The sequence below is a fragment of the Corvus kubaryi genome, unplaced genomic scaffold, assembly GCF_017639235.1.
Source record: "Corvus kubaryi isolate FWS band 111438036 unplaced genomic scaffold, C.kubaryi_AGA036_p1.0 69, whole genome shotgun sequence".
In the NCBI taxonomy this organism is placed as follows: Eukaryota; Metazoa; Chordata; class Aves; order Passeriformes; family Corvidae; genus Corvus; species Corvus kubaryi.
The window spans coordinates 2,785,487-2,801,114 of record NW_024582057.1 but is presented as its reverse complement, the minus strand read 5'-3'; the positions used below and the strand labels follow the sequence as shown (position 1 = coordinate 2,801,114).

The 15,628-nt window shown below is 37.2% G+C and overlaps 1 protein-coding gene across 3 annotated transcripts in view; it reads left to right on the top strand.

Annotated features, from left to right (window-relative positions):
• RNF182 (ring finger protein 182) overlaps positions 1-15,386 on the top strand; it is a 30,915-nt gene extending 15,529 nt beyond the window's left edge. Inside the window, exons 2-5 of one of the 3 annotated variants that reach the window (XM_042049149.1) lie at positions 47-860; positions 4,440-4,605; positions 6,647-6,727; positions 12,191-15,386. In XM_042049149.1, the coding sequence (XP_041905083.1) occupies positions 12,404-13,141 (738 nt within the window). In that variant the 5' untranslated portion in view covers positions 47-860; positions 4,440-4,605; positions 6,647-6,727; positions 12,191-12,403 and the 3' untranslated portion in view covers positions 13,142-15,386. The remainder of the gene's footprint in view (positions 1-46; positions 861-4,439; positions 4,606-6,646; positions 6,728-12,190) is intronic. The other 2 variants (XM_042049150.1, XM_042049148.1) reach the window with 2 other exon arrangements.
• Positions 15,387-15,628: the final 242 nt, after the last annotated feature.

Sequence of the window (15,628 nt, the reverse complement as noted above, 5' to 3'; positions counted from 1 at the left end):
TTGCTTCTCCCTCAATCCGCATCTGTCTTGTGATCTGTTCATATAGCAGTGTTCTGTGAAGCCCGCTCAGAAACAGGAGTGTCTCGGGAGGAAAATCATGAAAATTCAAGTTTCTCAAGCCTTCTACTACAAGTCTTGTCACTTCAAACACACAAGGTGTTTATGGGTATGAAGAATCTTTGGAAGGCATCTGTATGGAGGAACACTGACAGACATTGTGTGAATAGCAACATTTGCATAAAGTTTTTAGTAAGCAGAGTTGAAAGTCTCCATTTTCCATGGTTACTGATCTTCAGATACGCAGTTCAAACAGACATATCTGAGAATGAAAGGTACAACTTTGCTGTCTTTTAGGGTATCTCCAATCACATTTTGAAATGCAGTCTTCTGTAACTTAACACTCTACAGTGATGACTTAGAGATAGGCAAGATATATTGGCACAGGTTGTAGACAAAGCTCAGCATATTAGCACAGGATGATAGAGTGGGAAATAGTACATAAGGCTGGCTGATTCTCCTACAAGCCAGATTAATTTAGCTCATCTAGAACTACATGTTATTATAGCTAGGTTGGTTCCAGTACAAATCCAGCTCAGTTATATCAACACTGCGCTGCAGTTTAAAGTGTAGATGTACTCACTCTTGCAAAATATATCCACCACAATTACTGAGAAATGCCCCTCGGGGTGCACTTTCTCTGGGTGCACTTTCTGAAAGAATCCTCCAGAAGCAGAGAAGGACAAATATGGGCTCAGAAGCTCTCAAGTAATATTGCAATCATTTGACTCTGGAGCAGAATTGGATTTTAATCAATTTCACGGAGCGTTCTTTCTGTCAAGAAACCAAGCCCAAGGAAAAAGGTATGTTTTAACTTGCTGCAAATTGTGTGGTTGGTGTTTGCAGAGATGTGAAAAAGTCAGATTCACAGTGGATGCTCTCTTTTGCACCGATAATTAGTGCAATAGTTGTTAACTTTCATAAACTTTGGTTTAGTAGGCTAACAAACAGCAGTATGCTATCCTGGTGCTTCAAACATGTTGCTTTCCATGAAAAGGTAATAGCATAAATAAGGGTAATACTTCTTAGCTTTCAAATAGAAAGTAAATCTATATAGGGTTTTTTTCCTAGATCTTCAGTCTTTGCTGATATATGAATTCAGCACACTGGAAGTGAAGAATAGTGAAATATGTGTTATCTCCTAATGTCTAGTTGATCAGTTCACTTCCTAGCTCATCTTTCTATTATAACTTTTTGGAAAAGAGACTTGCGCAGTGGAACATTCAGGAGCCTTATATTCTCTTGCTTAAGTGAAAGCAGAGCAGAGGATATTCATTATTTAAAATAGTATAAAGAAAACTGTCATTTAAAACATCTGGTATTTTGAAGTGTTCCTGGTTATGTTTCTGTTCTAGCAAAAAAATCTTTTCTTAGTTAGTGGAAGACAAGAAATTGTTTTTGATTTCCTACTTTAGTCCATAAGCCTTAGCCAGACTGCTCATTTGTGATATTGTATAGAAAACCTGATATCCTTGGGAATACTCACTGAAGAGCTGCTGTGCTGATGTTGGGATTTTTATTACACTAAATGAAATTCAGGACCTGTTAGTGTTCTATTTTCTAGTTTTTCTAGTCTTGTAGTACATGTTGCAAAACACTCGAACTAAAATCCCCATTGATTATTACCAGTTAACAAAATACCAGTACCTGGTCTCTGTTATTAATTTATACTAAACTAAATTTACAGGTTAATAGGGAGGTGTAATAGCTCTCTATGGACTGTGTTGCTTTTTAAACCTTTAGAATTCCATTTCATGTACTTACTTTCTCTCTGTTTCATGTGTTGGTTGGGGTATTTTTCTTTTTAATTAGTTTAATATACAAGCTGTGTTTCTGAATATGCCTTGATTACTTCCAAAATTTCTGAAGCAATGCTTTCCTCTCATGCATTTTGTATTTTGAATATGCCCAACTAGCAGACTTCAAACATGTTCATTTCATTTAACCTTTCAACCATTGTAGTTGCAAATGACATCAAAATGCTGTAGCTCTGCTCAAAGAAAAGACAGTTTCATACCCTTCATTGAGTTTGTGAGACTTAACCAGTGTAACTCTTTTGAATAATGGAAAATTTTGTAAAGTCCAGGTTGCCCTTGTCCCAGAATAGAATTATGTAGTTCTTTCTGAAACACATTTCCTAAGTGCAGATTTTCTGATTTTTTGCAGGTTCATATTGATCCGATTTAGACCTGATTGGATTATCTGCCACTGTGGCAATATATTTCTATCAGAAACACATGGGAGGGAGATACACTGCATTCTTAACTGGATTCTGATACATCCTATGAATAAATTGCAGCTTCATCTGCTCCTCTTATCCAGTCTGAAGGGCACTGTATATAGTCTCAGCCCATAAGGATTCTGCCCTTTGCTTGAAATATTACATCTAGTAGCACTTCAGCTCTTTCACTGACAGTTCAGAATGGGTAAAAAAATACCACATTTCACTGCTAAATAACATGTTAAAGCTGAGAAATTTCTATCAGTCCCCCCGAAGTTTAAGTGCTTTATAAGCATTAATCTGTGTTAAGCAAGTCCCACCAGCAGAACACTGCAGTGATTCTGACATTGGTGGTGTAGCAATTTATGGAGCTCTCACAGTCCCAGATCATCCCCAGTAGCTACAAAGATACTTCCAGACTAATATTTAAAGCTGCTCTTGTTTCACATGATTCCTGTATTCCTTAAAGGAATGGAATAAAAGCTCTGCATATCATTTGACACAAATTAATTTCACTCCTTCCATCCACTTTTTCAATGCCTGCAATTTTATTTCGCGTACCTGCATCTAAAATGATGGGTGTGCGTGCAGTAACTGTTCTTTCCATGTTGTGTATAAATCAGGCCAAATGGAATTTTTCTACAAATCTTTTTGTAAGAGGACAGTACATGTTGCTGTCAAAGTTAATATCTCCTCATTGACACTGGTCTGTTAGGATTCTTCATTTCCCATGAATGCAGTTGAAGACATACAACTTTACTGCATGTCAACCAGATCTACTAATATTGTATTTTTTATAGCATCTGAGGGATTTGTGTTTGCTCTTTTTAAAATACATCAATAAGATTTTTTAAAAAATTTTCTTAGTTACATTCACATTCTGGTGATGATAATGATGTTATAATAATAAATATAATAATGTTGATTGAGGAGGGATTATATGCCAGTTTTGCTGTATTGCTAAAATAAAAATAATCTTTATCCCAGAAGTAACTAGTTTTAGATGCGTGCTTTAGGGGAACTAAATGAAATATTAAAATTACACTTTACTGAATCCAGGTTAGAGTGTTGTTTCCTCAGACCCCTCACTTTCCAAGCTATTGGGACTATATGCAGCATCAGCTAGATCAGACTTTAGTTGCCAGTGTTTCAAAAAGGAGATGATGATGGAAGACTAGGTCTGAAAAAGTTTTTTGTAAGTGGAAATCTGTATTGGATTTGGATTATTTTGATGTAGATTTTTCAAACATTCTGTGATTGAAGCAGCTGCAATTGTTTTTTACCATTTCTTTTCTGTACAGGATAAGATACAAATTCTGAGCAGTAGTTAAAGCAGAAAAACTTGTTACCAAATTCATGTAAAGAATACATAAAACCCAGCATCAGTACTGCCCTGTATAATGCCCACCCTTTTTATTTCCTGTTTGCACTATCAACATAAAATAGGCAGTATAGTAGAATCTTTATATATAGTCATATCCTCAAAAATGTCTGAAACAGAATGTACTAAGTTAAGCATAGTAGTATTAGGTGGATTTTTCTTAATGACAGTAGAAAAAGCAAGAAGTACAGCTTAATTTCTAGCCTATTATGGGATTGTTTTCAGCTCCATTAGGACAAAGCTAATGCCACACTTACTTTCTATTAAATCTTATTTTGAAGTTTAATTGGAACTTATTATAATGCATTAAAATGTCTCCCCTGTGTGAAGAGGAATTTCTCTCTGAATGATGTAATCAAGATAAATTTTCTGTACTTTTGTCTCACCTGGTCCCTCCCGAATTATATCATATAGAAAATATGCCCAAAGAGAGAGAATTCTGTTATATTTTGGGGATGTTACATTTTGAGTATGTCACTATATATCTCATATTATGAGTAATTTTTATTTTAAAAGAAGAAGTTATTTTCTTGTATTTCTGGACTTATTTTAATTACTTACATTCAAGCATATAGTAGCAAGCAGAGCAAAGATGTAAAATTCTGTGGTGCTGTCATCATGTGTTCTGAAACCTAATACAAAATCATGTTGGTTTTTAATAGTGTCTAATATAAAGATAAATGCTAGACATATCTGTAGGCCATATGATTAAATATTTATGCCTATATCAAGAAATAGTGGGAAGCTTTTTATTTATTGATAATTTTGTGTCTTTTCAAGTCATATTCTAGAATCAATGTCCTACAGTCTGTTCAGCTCTCAGAAGAGCTCCTAAGGAGCACAAGCACTGAAGCAGAGAAGCAGAACTCCATCTTATTTGATAAAGCTGCCGAAAACCACCCCTACTACCAAAGAGGAGAATGTCTAACCTTTCCCTGACATAGTAGTAAGGTCATGAGTTCTATTGTGAAATATATATTAACTGGAGTAGATCGCTTACTGGTTTCAGAGTCATAAAGGAAAAGCCATTGGCAGTAAGAAAACAGTGCAAGAGAAAATGCCTGAACAGCCCAAGTAAGCAGGTTGTGAAAAAATTAAAAATAATTTTAAATGAATTAATTCTGTTTAACTAGCATATTTCCAAAATTAAATGTTACCATTTTAGATACAAATTTCAAGACATCTCTTTTTACTTATCAATTTAATCTAATTAAGCCAGTTTAAATCGAGACAGCTAATAAAAGCTCAGATCCTTTGTCCTTTATTAGTTTTATTCTTAAACATCTACAAAGCAACCCACAACCGTATGTCACATTGAGTAGTCACTTGGCTTATTACTATATAAATAGCTCATCAATTCTATATGAGGGAAAATTTCTTCTTAAGAAATATTGGAAGAGGTTTTGGTTTTGCCTACAAGCCTAAATAATAAAACATTTTTTTCTACACCATAGTTGCAGGATTCATATCAATACAGTCGTGGCCTGTAGCCAGAAAGTAAGTAATTGAGAATAGTAGGGTTTCAAGAAGGGATTCACTGTTTATTCATACCATTTTCCACTACTACCTGACACATAATGTGAGTTATTGGAATAACAAAAAAGTATTGTAAATGATATTGTTAATAGGAAATTGAGTCTGATGATATTGAATATGCACATGCAAAGGATGTAGAAAGTACCCTAAGAGCCAGTGCCACAACACTGAATTGAGTGAACCCTGTGTTCGATGAAAATCTCCTTGCTTACTTAACAGGATGGGGAGGAGGAATAACAAAAATAATAAAAAAAAAAAAATTAATTGGGTTTTTTTTTTTTTTTTGTATGAAATGGCACATTAATGTTACATGACTTCTCATACTAAATAATTAGGGACCCATGAATTCCACTTCAAATATGAAAAACTGTAATTTTCTGTATTTTGCATTTTTGTGACATTATTGTAGAGGATTGAGAGAGATCAAGCAAGGACTCTAAATATCGTAATGATAACTTCCGATAAAATGCTCTTTTATATTAGTCTCAGCAGTCAATAACACACAACTGTTTGCTGTACATGCTGGGGGGGGGGTTCTTTTTCACACATAGTTATTGGAGGAATAACCTCTTTATCTAATGCTATTGAAAACTAAGTTTTTGTGAAAAGAATGGCAGCATTTTTCATAGCAGTTTACACAGCTGACCATAAACCAAGCTTGGATCAGTACATCACATTCTGTAATTCCTGTGCAAAGCCTCGCATTGATTGGAGTTGACAGGGAAATGCCCGTTGTTAAAACCCATCCACTGTTTGCAGAAATGTGGCATGAAACAGGTTGAACATGTGATAGCTGCTGGCACTTTGAACGTAGTCTATTCAAATGTCAGATTAGTAAAGCAGTTTGGGGTGGGTTTTTTTTTGCATTGTGCTTAGCACAAGCTGGAAAAATCTAGTGCGGTGGTCATTTCCTGCTGAGTCAGAAGGCAGCAAAGCTGCTCCAGCATGAATGCAGTGGCCCACAGGAGATGGTTGCTTTCTGGTCTGTGCTGGAGAAGAGACTGCAGTGTGTTTGGAAAAGTAGAACTGATCAAAGAGCTTCTATGACATTTGTGAAGGAAAGTATTTCAGTATGTTTTTACAACTCTTCTTTCAGAGCATGGTTTATCTCTTTGGATGCTCTGCCTTGAGGTTGAGTTTTTTAGTGAATTACTAACATTCGTGAATATGTGGTTGCTAGAAGAGATAGCACTTCAGAGTGTTTAGCACATAATATTGAAAGAGGCTTAAAATCAACAACAGATCTGTAAAGATAACTGGATTATATTACAGAAATAATTTTAGTAAATGAGATTTACCCAATATATTTCTCTAAACAGAAGTCTCGACATATGGCTATTTCTATCCAAACTGGAGAAGTTGGACTCCTTCCTCTCTTTCAGAGAAAATAGACTGAAAATCTCCCAGCTGTATTCCTGCTCTACTAATTTTTTTTCCCTCCTTTCCACCAGTTTTTGCCCATGTGGAGAAGAATAGGCATTTCTTGTGTTCCCTGCAAGTGAACCTTTGCAAGAAGTTCTTTTTTGTGGAAAGTAAGTTTCTCTGTATTTATTTGTCTATCTATATATTTTTTTCCTTCTCTTATTTCCTGAATATGCTCAGCTTCTATTTAAAGGAAACTTTTTAAACCTTTGAAAATATCACATGTTGGGTAGGTCCATGGATGATATCTTTTGGAAGTTGCTGAGCTCATATATTCATTTTAGGTTATGTCTGAAACGTTGGCAAATTCCCTTCACAGAACAAGAAAAGTGCGAGAGATGAATGATAAAAGATTGGTTTGATGAACTGGGAAAAGATGATCTTCCATTAGGGAAGAGAGGCACAAATTTCCCATCTACTTTGCCCTGTCAGCATGACTGAGCTCCAATACTGAGAGTTTCATCTACAAGTAATTGCTTCTGGCCTCTCATAAGAGCACTTCGTCTACACAGTATTTGATAGATGAGTGCAAAGAAGGGCCATAACATGTTGCACCACCCATTCACCTTTCTTTCCATGCCTGGGAAGAAAGCCTGCAGTTGCAGAACAGTGATTAATTCAAAACTGATCATTGGCCACTGGCCTGTTTGGGCTGATGATCCACTGCACTCTGTCTGGCCATATGTGGGGTCATACGTAAGAGCTTGCAACTCATTCTGGTCCTGTGGGTCACCTCCTCTCGCCCTCAAGGGAGGGTATTCCCCCTGATTCTGGGACTGCCCTCCAGCAGTCGCATGGAGCGCTCTAGTGACTGCTTGTGCTCTTCTGCCATCCGGAAGATTCCTCTCTGTCTTCAGCTTTTCTTTCTTTTTGGTAAAAGTTTCAAGTAGAGGAGTTTGTAAGGTACAGGACAGGTGGCACCAGGACAGAAAGAGAAGGAGTCAGAGCTCAAGCAGCAACAGGAATGATGGATTCATTCCTGCAGCACTTAGTCAGGACTCTTACAAAAGACAAGTGCTTGTCGTAGGATAACAGATGTGCTTGTTCTTGAATAAACTGCAGTGGATACTGTAATCATTGGACGTGTCTTGTAGTTTATATTTTGTTCAGAAAGCTGCTGTGTGCTACATAATAGTCACAGGAATGAAACATTCTGCAATTGCATGATGTTGATCCCCAGATCACAGATAGATTCTGTGGAAGACAGGATAGCAGAAGGACTCTAGGTTTTGTAAAAATGAATTTGTTTGTTAAATGAAAGAATCATTATCTAGGAGAGTTGTTTAGCTACGTGAACAATTGTCAGCCTGATTCTTTATTCAGTAAGAGATAAAGCTTTTCAAACAGGTCACATAGAGTGAGTTCAGGATACCAAAACATTGAATCATAGAATAATTCGTTTTAGAAAGAATCTCCAGGAAAATCCAGTTCCATTTGCTCAAAGCAGGGCTCAAGTCCAAGGCAGAGTGGCAGGGTTGTATCCAGTCAAGGATATCTGTAAGGTTGCAGATTTCACGTACATCTGTCTTGACATGTATTCAGTGTTTGAATACCTTGTGTACTATTTTTTTTTCTAATCTGTAATTGAAATTTCCGTAGTTACAACTTGTGTCTCTTGATATCAAACAAGCAGGTGAGACAAGTCTAAGTTCAGGTGAAAAACTGGACATGAGAGGCAGCTTAAAGTCATGACAAATATCAGAATTAATAAAAATACACACATAAATAAATAAAATAGACATGGGACTTCACTTTGATCTCCAGTCACTACAAATTTTTTACTTGAAGTGAAAGAGGTTAGACTCATCATGACTGCCCCTGGATTTCAAGGTCAAAAAGAACATGCAGGTTGCAGCTCAATATTTAAAATAGCTCAAATATTAATGGAGTATTGGAGCACATAATAGGGTTATACCTTCTTGTGGCATCATAAAAAAAAAAGTGTTTCAAAGAGGAGGATACAACATGAACACATAGACACAATCTCTTTTTTTTTCCTACATAAAATTGTTTTTAACACTCAACAAGAAGAAGTATGTGAATTGTCACCTTTTCGGTGAGGGAGCGGGATTCAGAGGGGCAGTAGTTAACCTCTTCCTTTCTTTAATTCCTTATCCTGCTGGCTGCCAGTAAATACTCACCTGGGAAGCATGCAAAAGACCAACTAGGAAGTCTTTGATATAGAGAAGAATTTGCTTGAAGGAGTAGCTGGCCATATTTCTTGAGAAATGCTTCATTTCTCAAGAAATAGGAATAATTTGAAGCCAAATTTCTTTAAAAGCCTCAGTTTCCATATATTTTTAATAAGTCTCTGATTGGAGAACTTTTTCGTGTATGTGATGTATATAGTAGCAGGGCAGCATTAATTATTAATTCAATTAAACCCAAAAATGTGCCAGTTCCCAGGAGAGGAAAAAAATAAGCGGTAAAGTAGATATTGAAAAGGAAAAATTTCCATAAGAAATCAGGAAAGCAAAACAGACAGAAGAAGCATCGAAAACCACCACAGAGCTGAGAGGGTAAAAAATGCTTGAAAAGCCTTAATAGGAACTAGTGATTAAATTTTAATTTTCAAAGGAAAGGATGTATAAATAACGAATAGGAATAAGCAGTATTCACACTAAAACACGTAAGGAGAAATCCAACATCTAAAGTTAGCCAAAGAAAAAATAATCAATGATGTTTTATTACAGATGGATTTTTTTTTTTTGAAAGTCTGTGAAGTGAGAAAGACAATGAAAGTCACTCTTTCTTGTCCAGTACATTATATTAAAAAAAAAGTTTGAAAAAAATATTGTAGAATAGCTCATGACACAAACTACAATAGGAGGATCACTGTGCTCTGGAAATGGAGCTAATGATCTGCATTTAGCAACTGGAACATTGATAGTCCCAGAGACTTGTTACTCCTTGTATTAATGTCAAATTTTGGCACTTAAAGCGGTCAAATCAGGAAAACACATGCAGTTTGAAAACTGATTTAGGGAGAGGTTCTCCATGTCTGAAGAGAATTGGTTGGAAAGTGAGTTGGGTTTTGGGAAAACCTGGAAATACTAATTAGAAAGATAAACACTAAAATATCAAGATTTTTCTAGTTGGAAGTTTTCAGAGAAAGGTCATAATTTTCTATGAGAAACAGACACATATTTTGGGAGATTTTTGGTTATTCAGGAATCTAGTTTTATGTTGTAGGACAATGTTTACCAGCAGTACCTTATTAGTAATCCTAATTCACCTCAGGTACAGAAGATAAATGATACTCAAGATGTAAAAGTCCAAAACCATAACTTTTTTGTTTGGCATCTTAATTTTTCAGCAGTTCTTCACCTTCCCATAGGCTGGCATTTCACTTTTTTTGGTCCATTTTGTTGTTTATTCATCCTTTGGAAAGTTAGCAGCTCGTGTCATTTATATCTACCTAAAAGTCATCTAGAAGATTATATTTGGGATGAAATAAAAAGAGTAGCAGAAATTAATAAGGAAGCACACAGTGTAACAAAGGATAAAGGATAAATTTTAAGTTCTGTAAAAGATGTCCTTTTTGTGTCTTAGAAGATGTCCAGCTTGTACACTTTGAAAATTGTGGCTGGTCTTATGTTTGCCTTGCCCGATGCAACATGCCACAAATATATCCACAGTACAAATAACAAAAACAACAGTAAGGCAGAGAACTTTTAGAGCACTAAAGACATAAATTGGAAGTGGCAGGAAAGGAATTACTGAAGTAATTGAATGGAAAGGGGGCCATGACTGTAACAATTCTTAGAGAAATATGTGGGATTTTTTCACTATGCTGTCATGTTATTTTCATTACTGCATTGTCTAATGGTTGCATCTTTGTTTTAAAATCCAGGAGGTGAGTTTTACAAATTATGTTGCTTATAGAAGTAATATATCCACCTGTCTCATATCTCTCCATCTTCTGATGGATATGCAGAAATAGAAAATACTTAAAGCACAGTAAGAACAAGAGGCCCATGGAAGTGACTTTACTGTACCTGATGGTTGGCAGATAAAATGTATTGACAGAAGGAGTACATTGCTTAAAAGAGTTGCTTCCTGCCTTGGCCTCAAAAAAAAGAACAAAAACCTGAATGCTAGGAGTGAGTAGAAACTTCCTAATGGAAATGGAAAGAAATAAAATATTTACTAAAACAAATAGTCAAAAAATAAGTTTCTTGAAATAGGCCACTTTTTCATATTCAGTGTGCCTGATACTTACTGATAATGCAAGAGGCAGCTGGACACAAGTGCTGACTTTGCCCATCATTTGACTGTGGCAAATTCCTTGCTACTCTAGCAGTAAAGGGATGAGTCTGAAAGCCTGCAAAATGCAGTGCTGCCCTCATTTCTGTGAGCAAGCATGTGCCAGAATCTGGAAGAAGTTTTTATCTTCTGGCAGATAAGAGCTGGTTTTGTAAATGCTGGTGATTATTGATCCCCAGAGCACATACTCCTGGTTAATGTTTTGTTTATAATACATGGACTGTTTCTGAAGTCATGTTACAAAATATGACAAGACATTTGTTTAAGTGAGGCAGATGGGTCTAGTGGCAAAACCGCTGCGCAGAGTGGGAGTGCAGCAGTGCATGCATGCCACAGACCTCTCCTTAGCTGAGGTGTGAAACAGCTGTCACAGCCATGACACCCTTGAAAACCAGGGCATCTGGTGAATGCCTTTGAGAGACACATTAGCCTTCATCCCAGCAGCCACATATCGAAGGAGGCATTTGTTGCAAGCTAAAGAACACTCATTTTTGTAATTGTATGTCCAGAAGCTGGGTGGAGAAAAAGAAATTAACTGCTCCACAAACAGAAAAATTAACAAAGCCTAATCCAAATTTGACCTAGGTCCCCACATAACTCTTTGCAACAACCCTAGATCTCTTTCATACCTACTCTACTCCCCCAAACTCTTTATTTCCCCAGAGTATCACTAGCTTCCCTCAGAGCTTCCTCTCTGGCTGAGCTACAGGCAGTATGCTGCCCCTTCAGAGCAGAGGTTGGGGTGTGCCATTGCCCTCCAGGATAAATGGTACTTATTTATTATAAATATCTCTCCTCTACCCAATAGCCAGTGTTCATTTCTTTTAAGAAACTTAATTATCTTCAGTACTGCGACCCTTCTGCTGATCTGTTTGAAATTGGACAGCAGGTTCACAAGTTACCAGGAAAGACCAAAAGCTCCAGGTGTCAGGTCTCATTTCCTTGGGAAACCAGAGTTTAAACAAATGGTCACAGCTCAGTGATTAGATTGCAGCTTCTGCTGAGACATTCATGGGCTGAGCCAGTCAGGGCTTCAACTCCAAGATAAATCTGTGCAGCATGATGCTAAGTTTTATCAGCATGACTGCTATATAGGCCTCATATGCCACAGGAAAAAGCTACCTTAGAGGTAGTTTTAGGAAAGGAAGCTGAGCTTATAAAAAGTAGAACTTGTGTATTTCTTTTGCTAAAGCTTTCCCTCTTCCTCTCCATTTTCCTCTCTCCCTTTCCATTTTCTTTTCCCCTTCCCCTCTCCTTTCCTGTTTTTGCCTTTGCCTTCAACAGAAATTCCACTTTGGTTTTTTCAGATGGATGCCTGGCTCAGAGTAAAGGACATGCAGTGCACAATCCCTAGTAGAAGATGAAAATGTCTACTGATGATGTCTACTGATGCTTTTCAATTATGTCATCTCCTCTTTTCCTGTTTGAGATGGGTGATAGGAAAATGTTCTAAAATAAGCCTGAGTGACCTCTTCATCCCTTGACTTCTCTTTCCACAAGTCTAAAAACCATCTGAAGAAATGACCACTCAACTACCAGAGGAGTCCGTGGAGACCCAGAGCTCAGATGAGCTTGAGTGCAAGATCTGTTACAACCGCTATAACCTGCGACAGAGAAAACCAAAAGTGCTGGAGTGTTGTCACAGAGTGTGCGCCAAATGCCTTTGCAAGATCATAGACTTCGGTGATTCCCCGCAAGGAGTCATAGTGTGCCCGTTTTGCAGGTTTGAAACATGCCTGCCAGACGATGAGGTTAGTAGTCTTCCTGATGACAACAACATCCTTCTGAATTTAGCTTGTGGGGGAAAGGGGAAGAAGTGCCTACCAGACAATCCAACAGAACTGTTGCTGACTCCCAAAAGGCTGGCGTCTCTGGTTAGCCCTTCTCACACCTCTTCTAATTGCCTGGTTATAACAATCATGGAAGTACAAAGAGAAAGTCCTCAGACTCTGAACTCAACCCCTGTGGTGGAATTTTACAGGCCTACAAGTTTTGACTCTGTTGCAACTGTGTCCCACAACTGGACAGTGTGGAACTGCACATCTTTGCTCTTCCAGACCTCGATTCGGGTGCTAGTGTGGTTGCTAGGGCTGCTGTACTTTAGCTCCTTGCCTTTAGGGATTTATTTACTGGTATCCAAGAAAGTCACCCTTGGGGTTGTCTTTGTAAGCCTTGTTCCTTCGAGCCTTGTTATCCTCATGATTTATGGCTTTTGCCAGTGTGTTTGCCATGAAGTTCTAGACTGCATGTCATCTTGATAACAAATACAGTAAAATAACATGTATTACCAGATGTGTAGCATAGTTGATTTATCCCGTTTTTGTATTCTTTGTATTCTTATTTATTCTTATTGTCCATCCCTCTAAATGGAAGCAGTGGCCGTAGCTACATGGTCCCTTTTGTTCCAACTGAATTTGACCCCACTCACCCCAAGCTTTTTTAGATCTAAGAATTGGAAATAAAAATTACCTGTTGATTTTGAAGGGCTGAGTTTTAGAAAGGGATAAAGCAAAACCTCCAAACTTAGTGCCTGCTGCTGCTGCTGCTGCTGCTGTTACCACCGTTCAGATGAGTAGCACTTTGCTTTGTATTGACTTGATCAAGTCAGTTCAGGCTGTAGGATTCACCCAAGAAGAAATTACTATCGCAGACACCTTCTAGATCTAAGTACTGCATCTCTTCACCCAAAGCATCTCATGCTCTGGAATATCTGTTATTTATCATCCATCATCATTTACAGCTAATTAAATCACTCTATTAGTTAATATTTTAAGAAGAATAAAACAAATTACCAAGTTTTTTTAGTTCTTGTTATAGCAAAATACTTGTGGCAGGCAAACTTTTTTTTTGAATGTTAAAAATTTGTCTCCAGAACACTTTCCCCAATGAGAAGCCCATTTTTTCTTGCCATACACTTGCAGCTCGCTGTGAAATATTCCTGCTAATGAGTACTTCTGGGGACCCAGCCACATGTTTGCTGTTCTCCAGATGCACTTATTTCAGTGTACACACCTTAGGCATCTCTTTGAGGGTTCAGAGCTGCAGATTTCTCTAGCTATGTTCTGTTATGCTTACCCTCCCTCCCAGCATTTCTACCACCACTAATGACATTTCCATGCCACCAGCCCTCCTAACAGATTACCAACATCATGCACATGTACTCTGTGGTAGCTGTGCTGGAGAATTTGGCTTATGTGACTTTAGCTCTTAAGATGGACTTTTATTCCCAACCATTAGGAAACAGATCTTCAATCACTAATACAAATTTGAGAAAAAAATCTGAAATGGTTAACTGGGGTTTTGTTTGGTTGGTTTTTTTTGGATTTGGGGTTTCATTTATTTGTTTGTTTGTTTGTTTGTGTTCTGAGTTCACAGAGTGAGCACTGTAAGGAGATACTATGACTTTGGAAAGGTTTCTGTTTAAGGCATAGTACTTCAAAATGTTCAGTACTCTGAACTCCCCCTGTCACCACTGTGAGTTGATGGCAATCTAGATGTGGCAATTAGCATGTCTCAATTAGTGGAGCTCAGAGGAATTACTGATACTTTACCATTCCACAAATAGAACCAGGCCCTGTAAGGCTTGCTTGTTTGTTGCATGGTTTAGGCTGCTTTTGAACTACTGGAAGAGCACAAAAATAAGTAATATTTAATGTTTATATGTATAATTAGGTCTAGCAACACCACAGCTGCAAACTGGTTTTCTTGTGCACTGCAGGGTGGACTTGAGCAGTGCAAGCCTGGTTTTTGGGTCTGGCACAAGATTTAGTCATGTCAGGACAGTGTAAAAGGGAGAGGGGTTTGTTGCATGCAAATTGAATGTATGGCCTAACAATATACTCTTAGAGCAAACAGACTTTGGTAAGAATGAAAAATGACAGTGGGAAAAGCAGAGCCTGTCAAGAGGATTTGAGGTCAAGCTGGTTTAATTTTTGTAGATGGCACAGGTGGTATCTGCAGTTTTATTCCTATTGCAAGCAGAGAAAACATAGAAATGTAAAGGTCCTGCTTTTCTTGACACTTATTTTATAATAGTGCGTATATATGTGTGTGTATGTACATATAGACACATATGTAAGAAGAAAACTTACAGTGAAATTATAGTTTTCAAGTGTATGGAGTTATGGAGCTATGTATTGAATGATTAAAGGAAATGTTTCCGAGTTTTCTGTAATGACAATAATTATATCTAAAATATTTTCAGAATTCCTAGAAATTACTATTCCAAAGTAATTGTTTTTAATGTTTGTGGTAAAGCACATGTAGTTAGAAGAGGAATCATCTCCAGTCAAGGTTTGACTCATCTATGAACTCATAAATTTTAAGTAGCAATCATGTCAACAACAATCATGTCAAAAAGAAAGAAAGATAGAAACCTATGTGGTTTTGTAGAACTTCATAACTTTGGGAAAAGATGTATTTGTAGTGTTAGGGGTTTATATGTTTTAGGATTTGTTCAGTTTGTCTGGATATAGTGTCTCTAATAAAGGGCTGCCTAACAGAGGAAATAGGTTTTGCAAATGTGTGATATATATGAATTACCTCTGCACAACATGCTCTACAGTGCTACCTGTTGTCTTTTCCTTTTGATTTTCAGCTGATTATCTTAGCTCCAGCACCAGGTATTTTGTACTCTGTGTTAAAACAGAGCCTAATTGTAGCAAATTTACAGTGATATTGGTTACACATCACAGCACAAATTAATACACCTGTTGTTGTACTTCTCTACTTTTCGGACTGCCAGC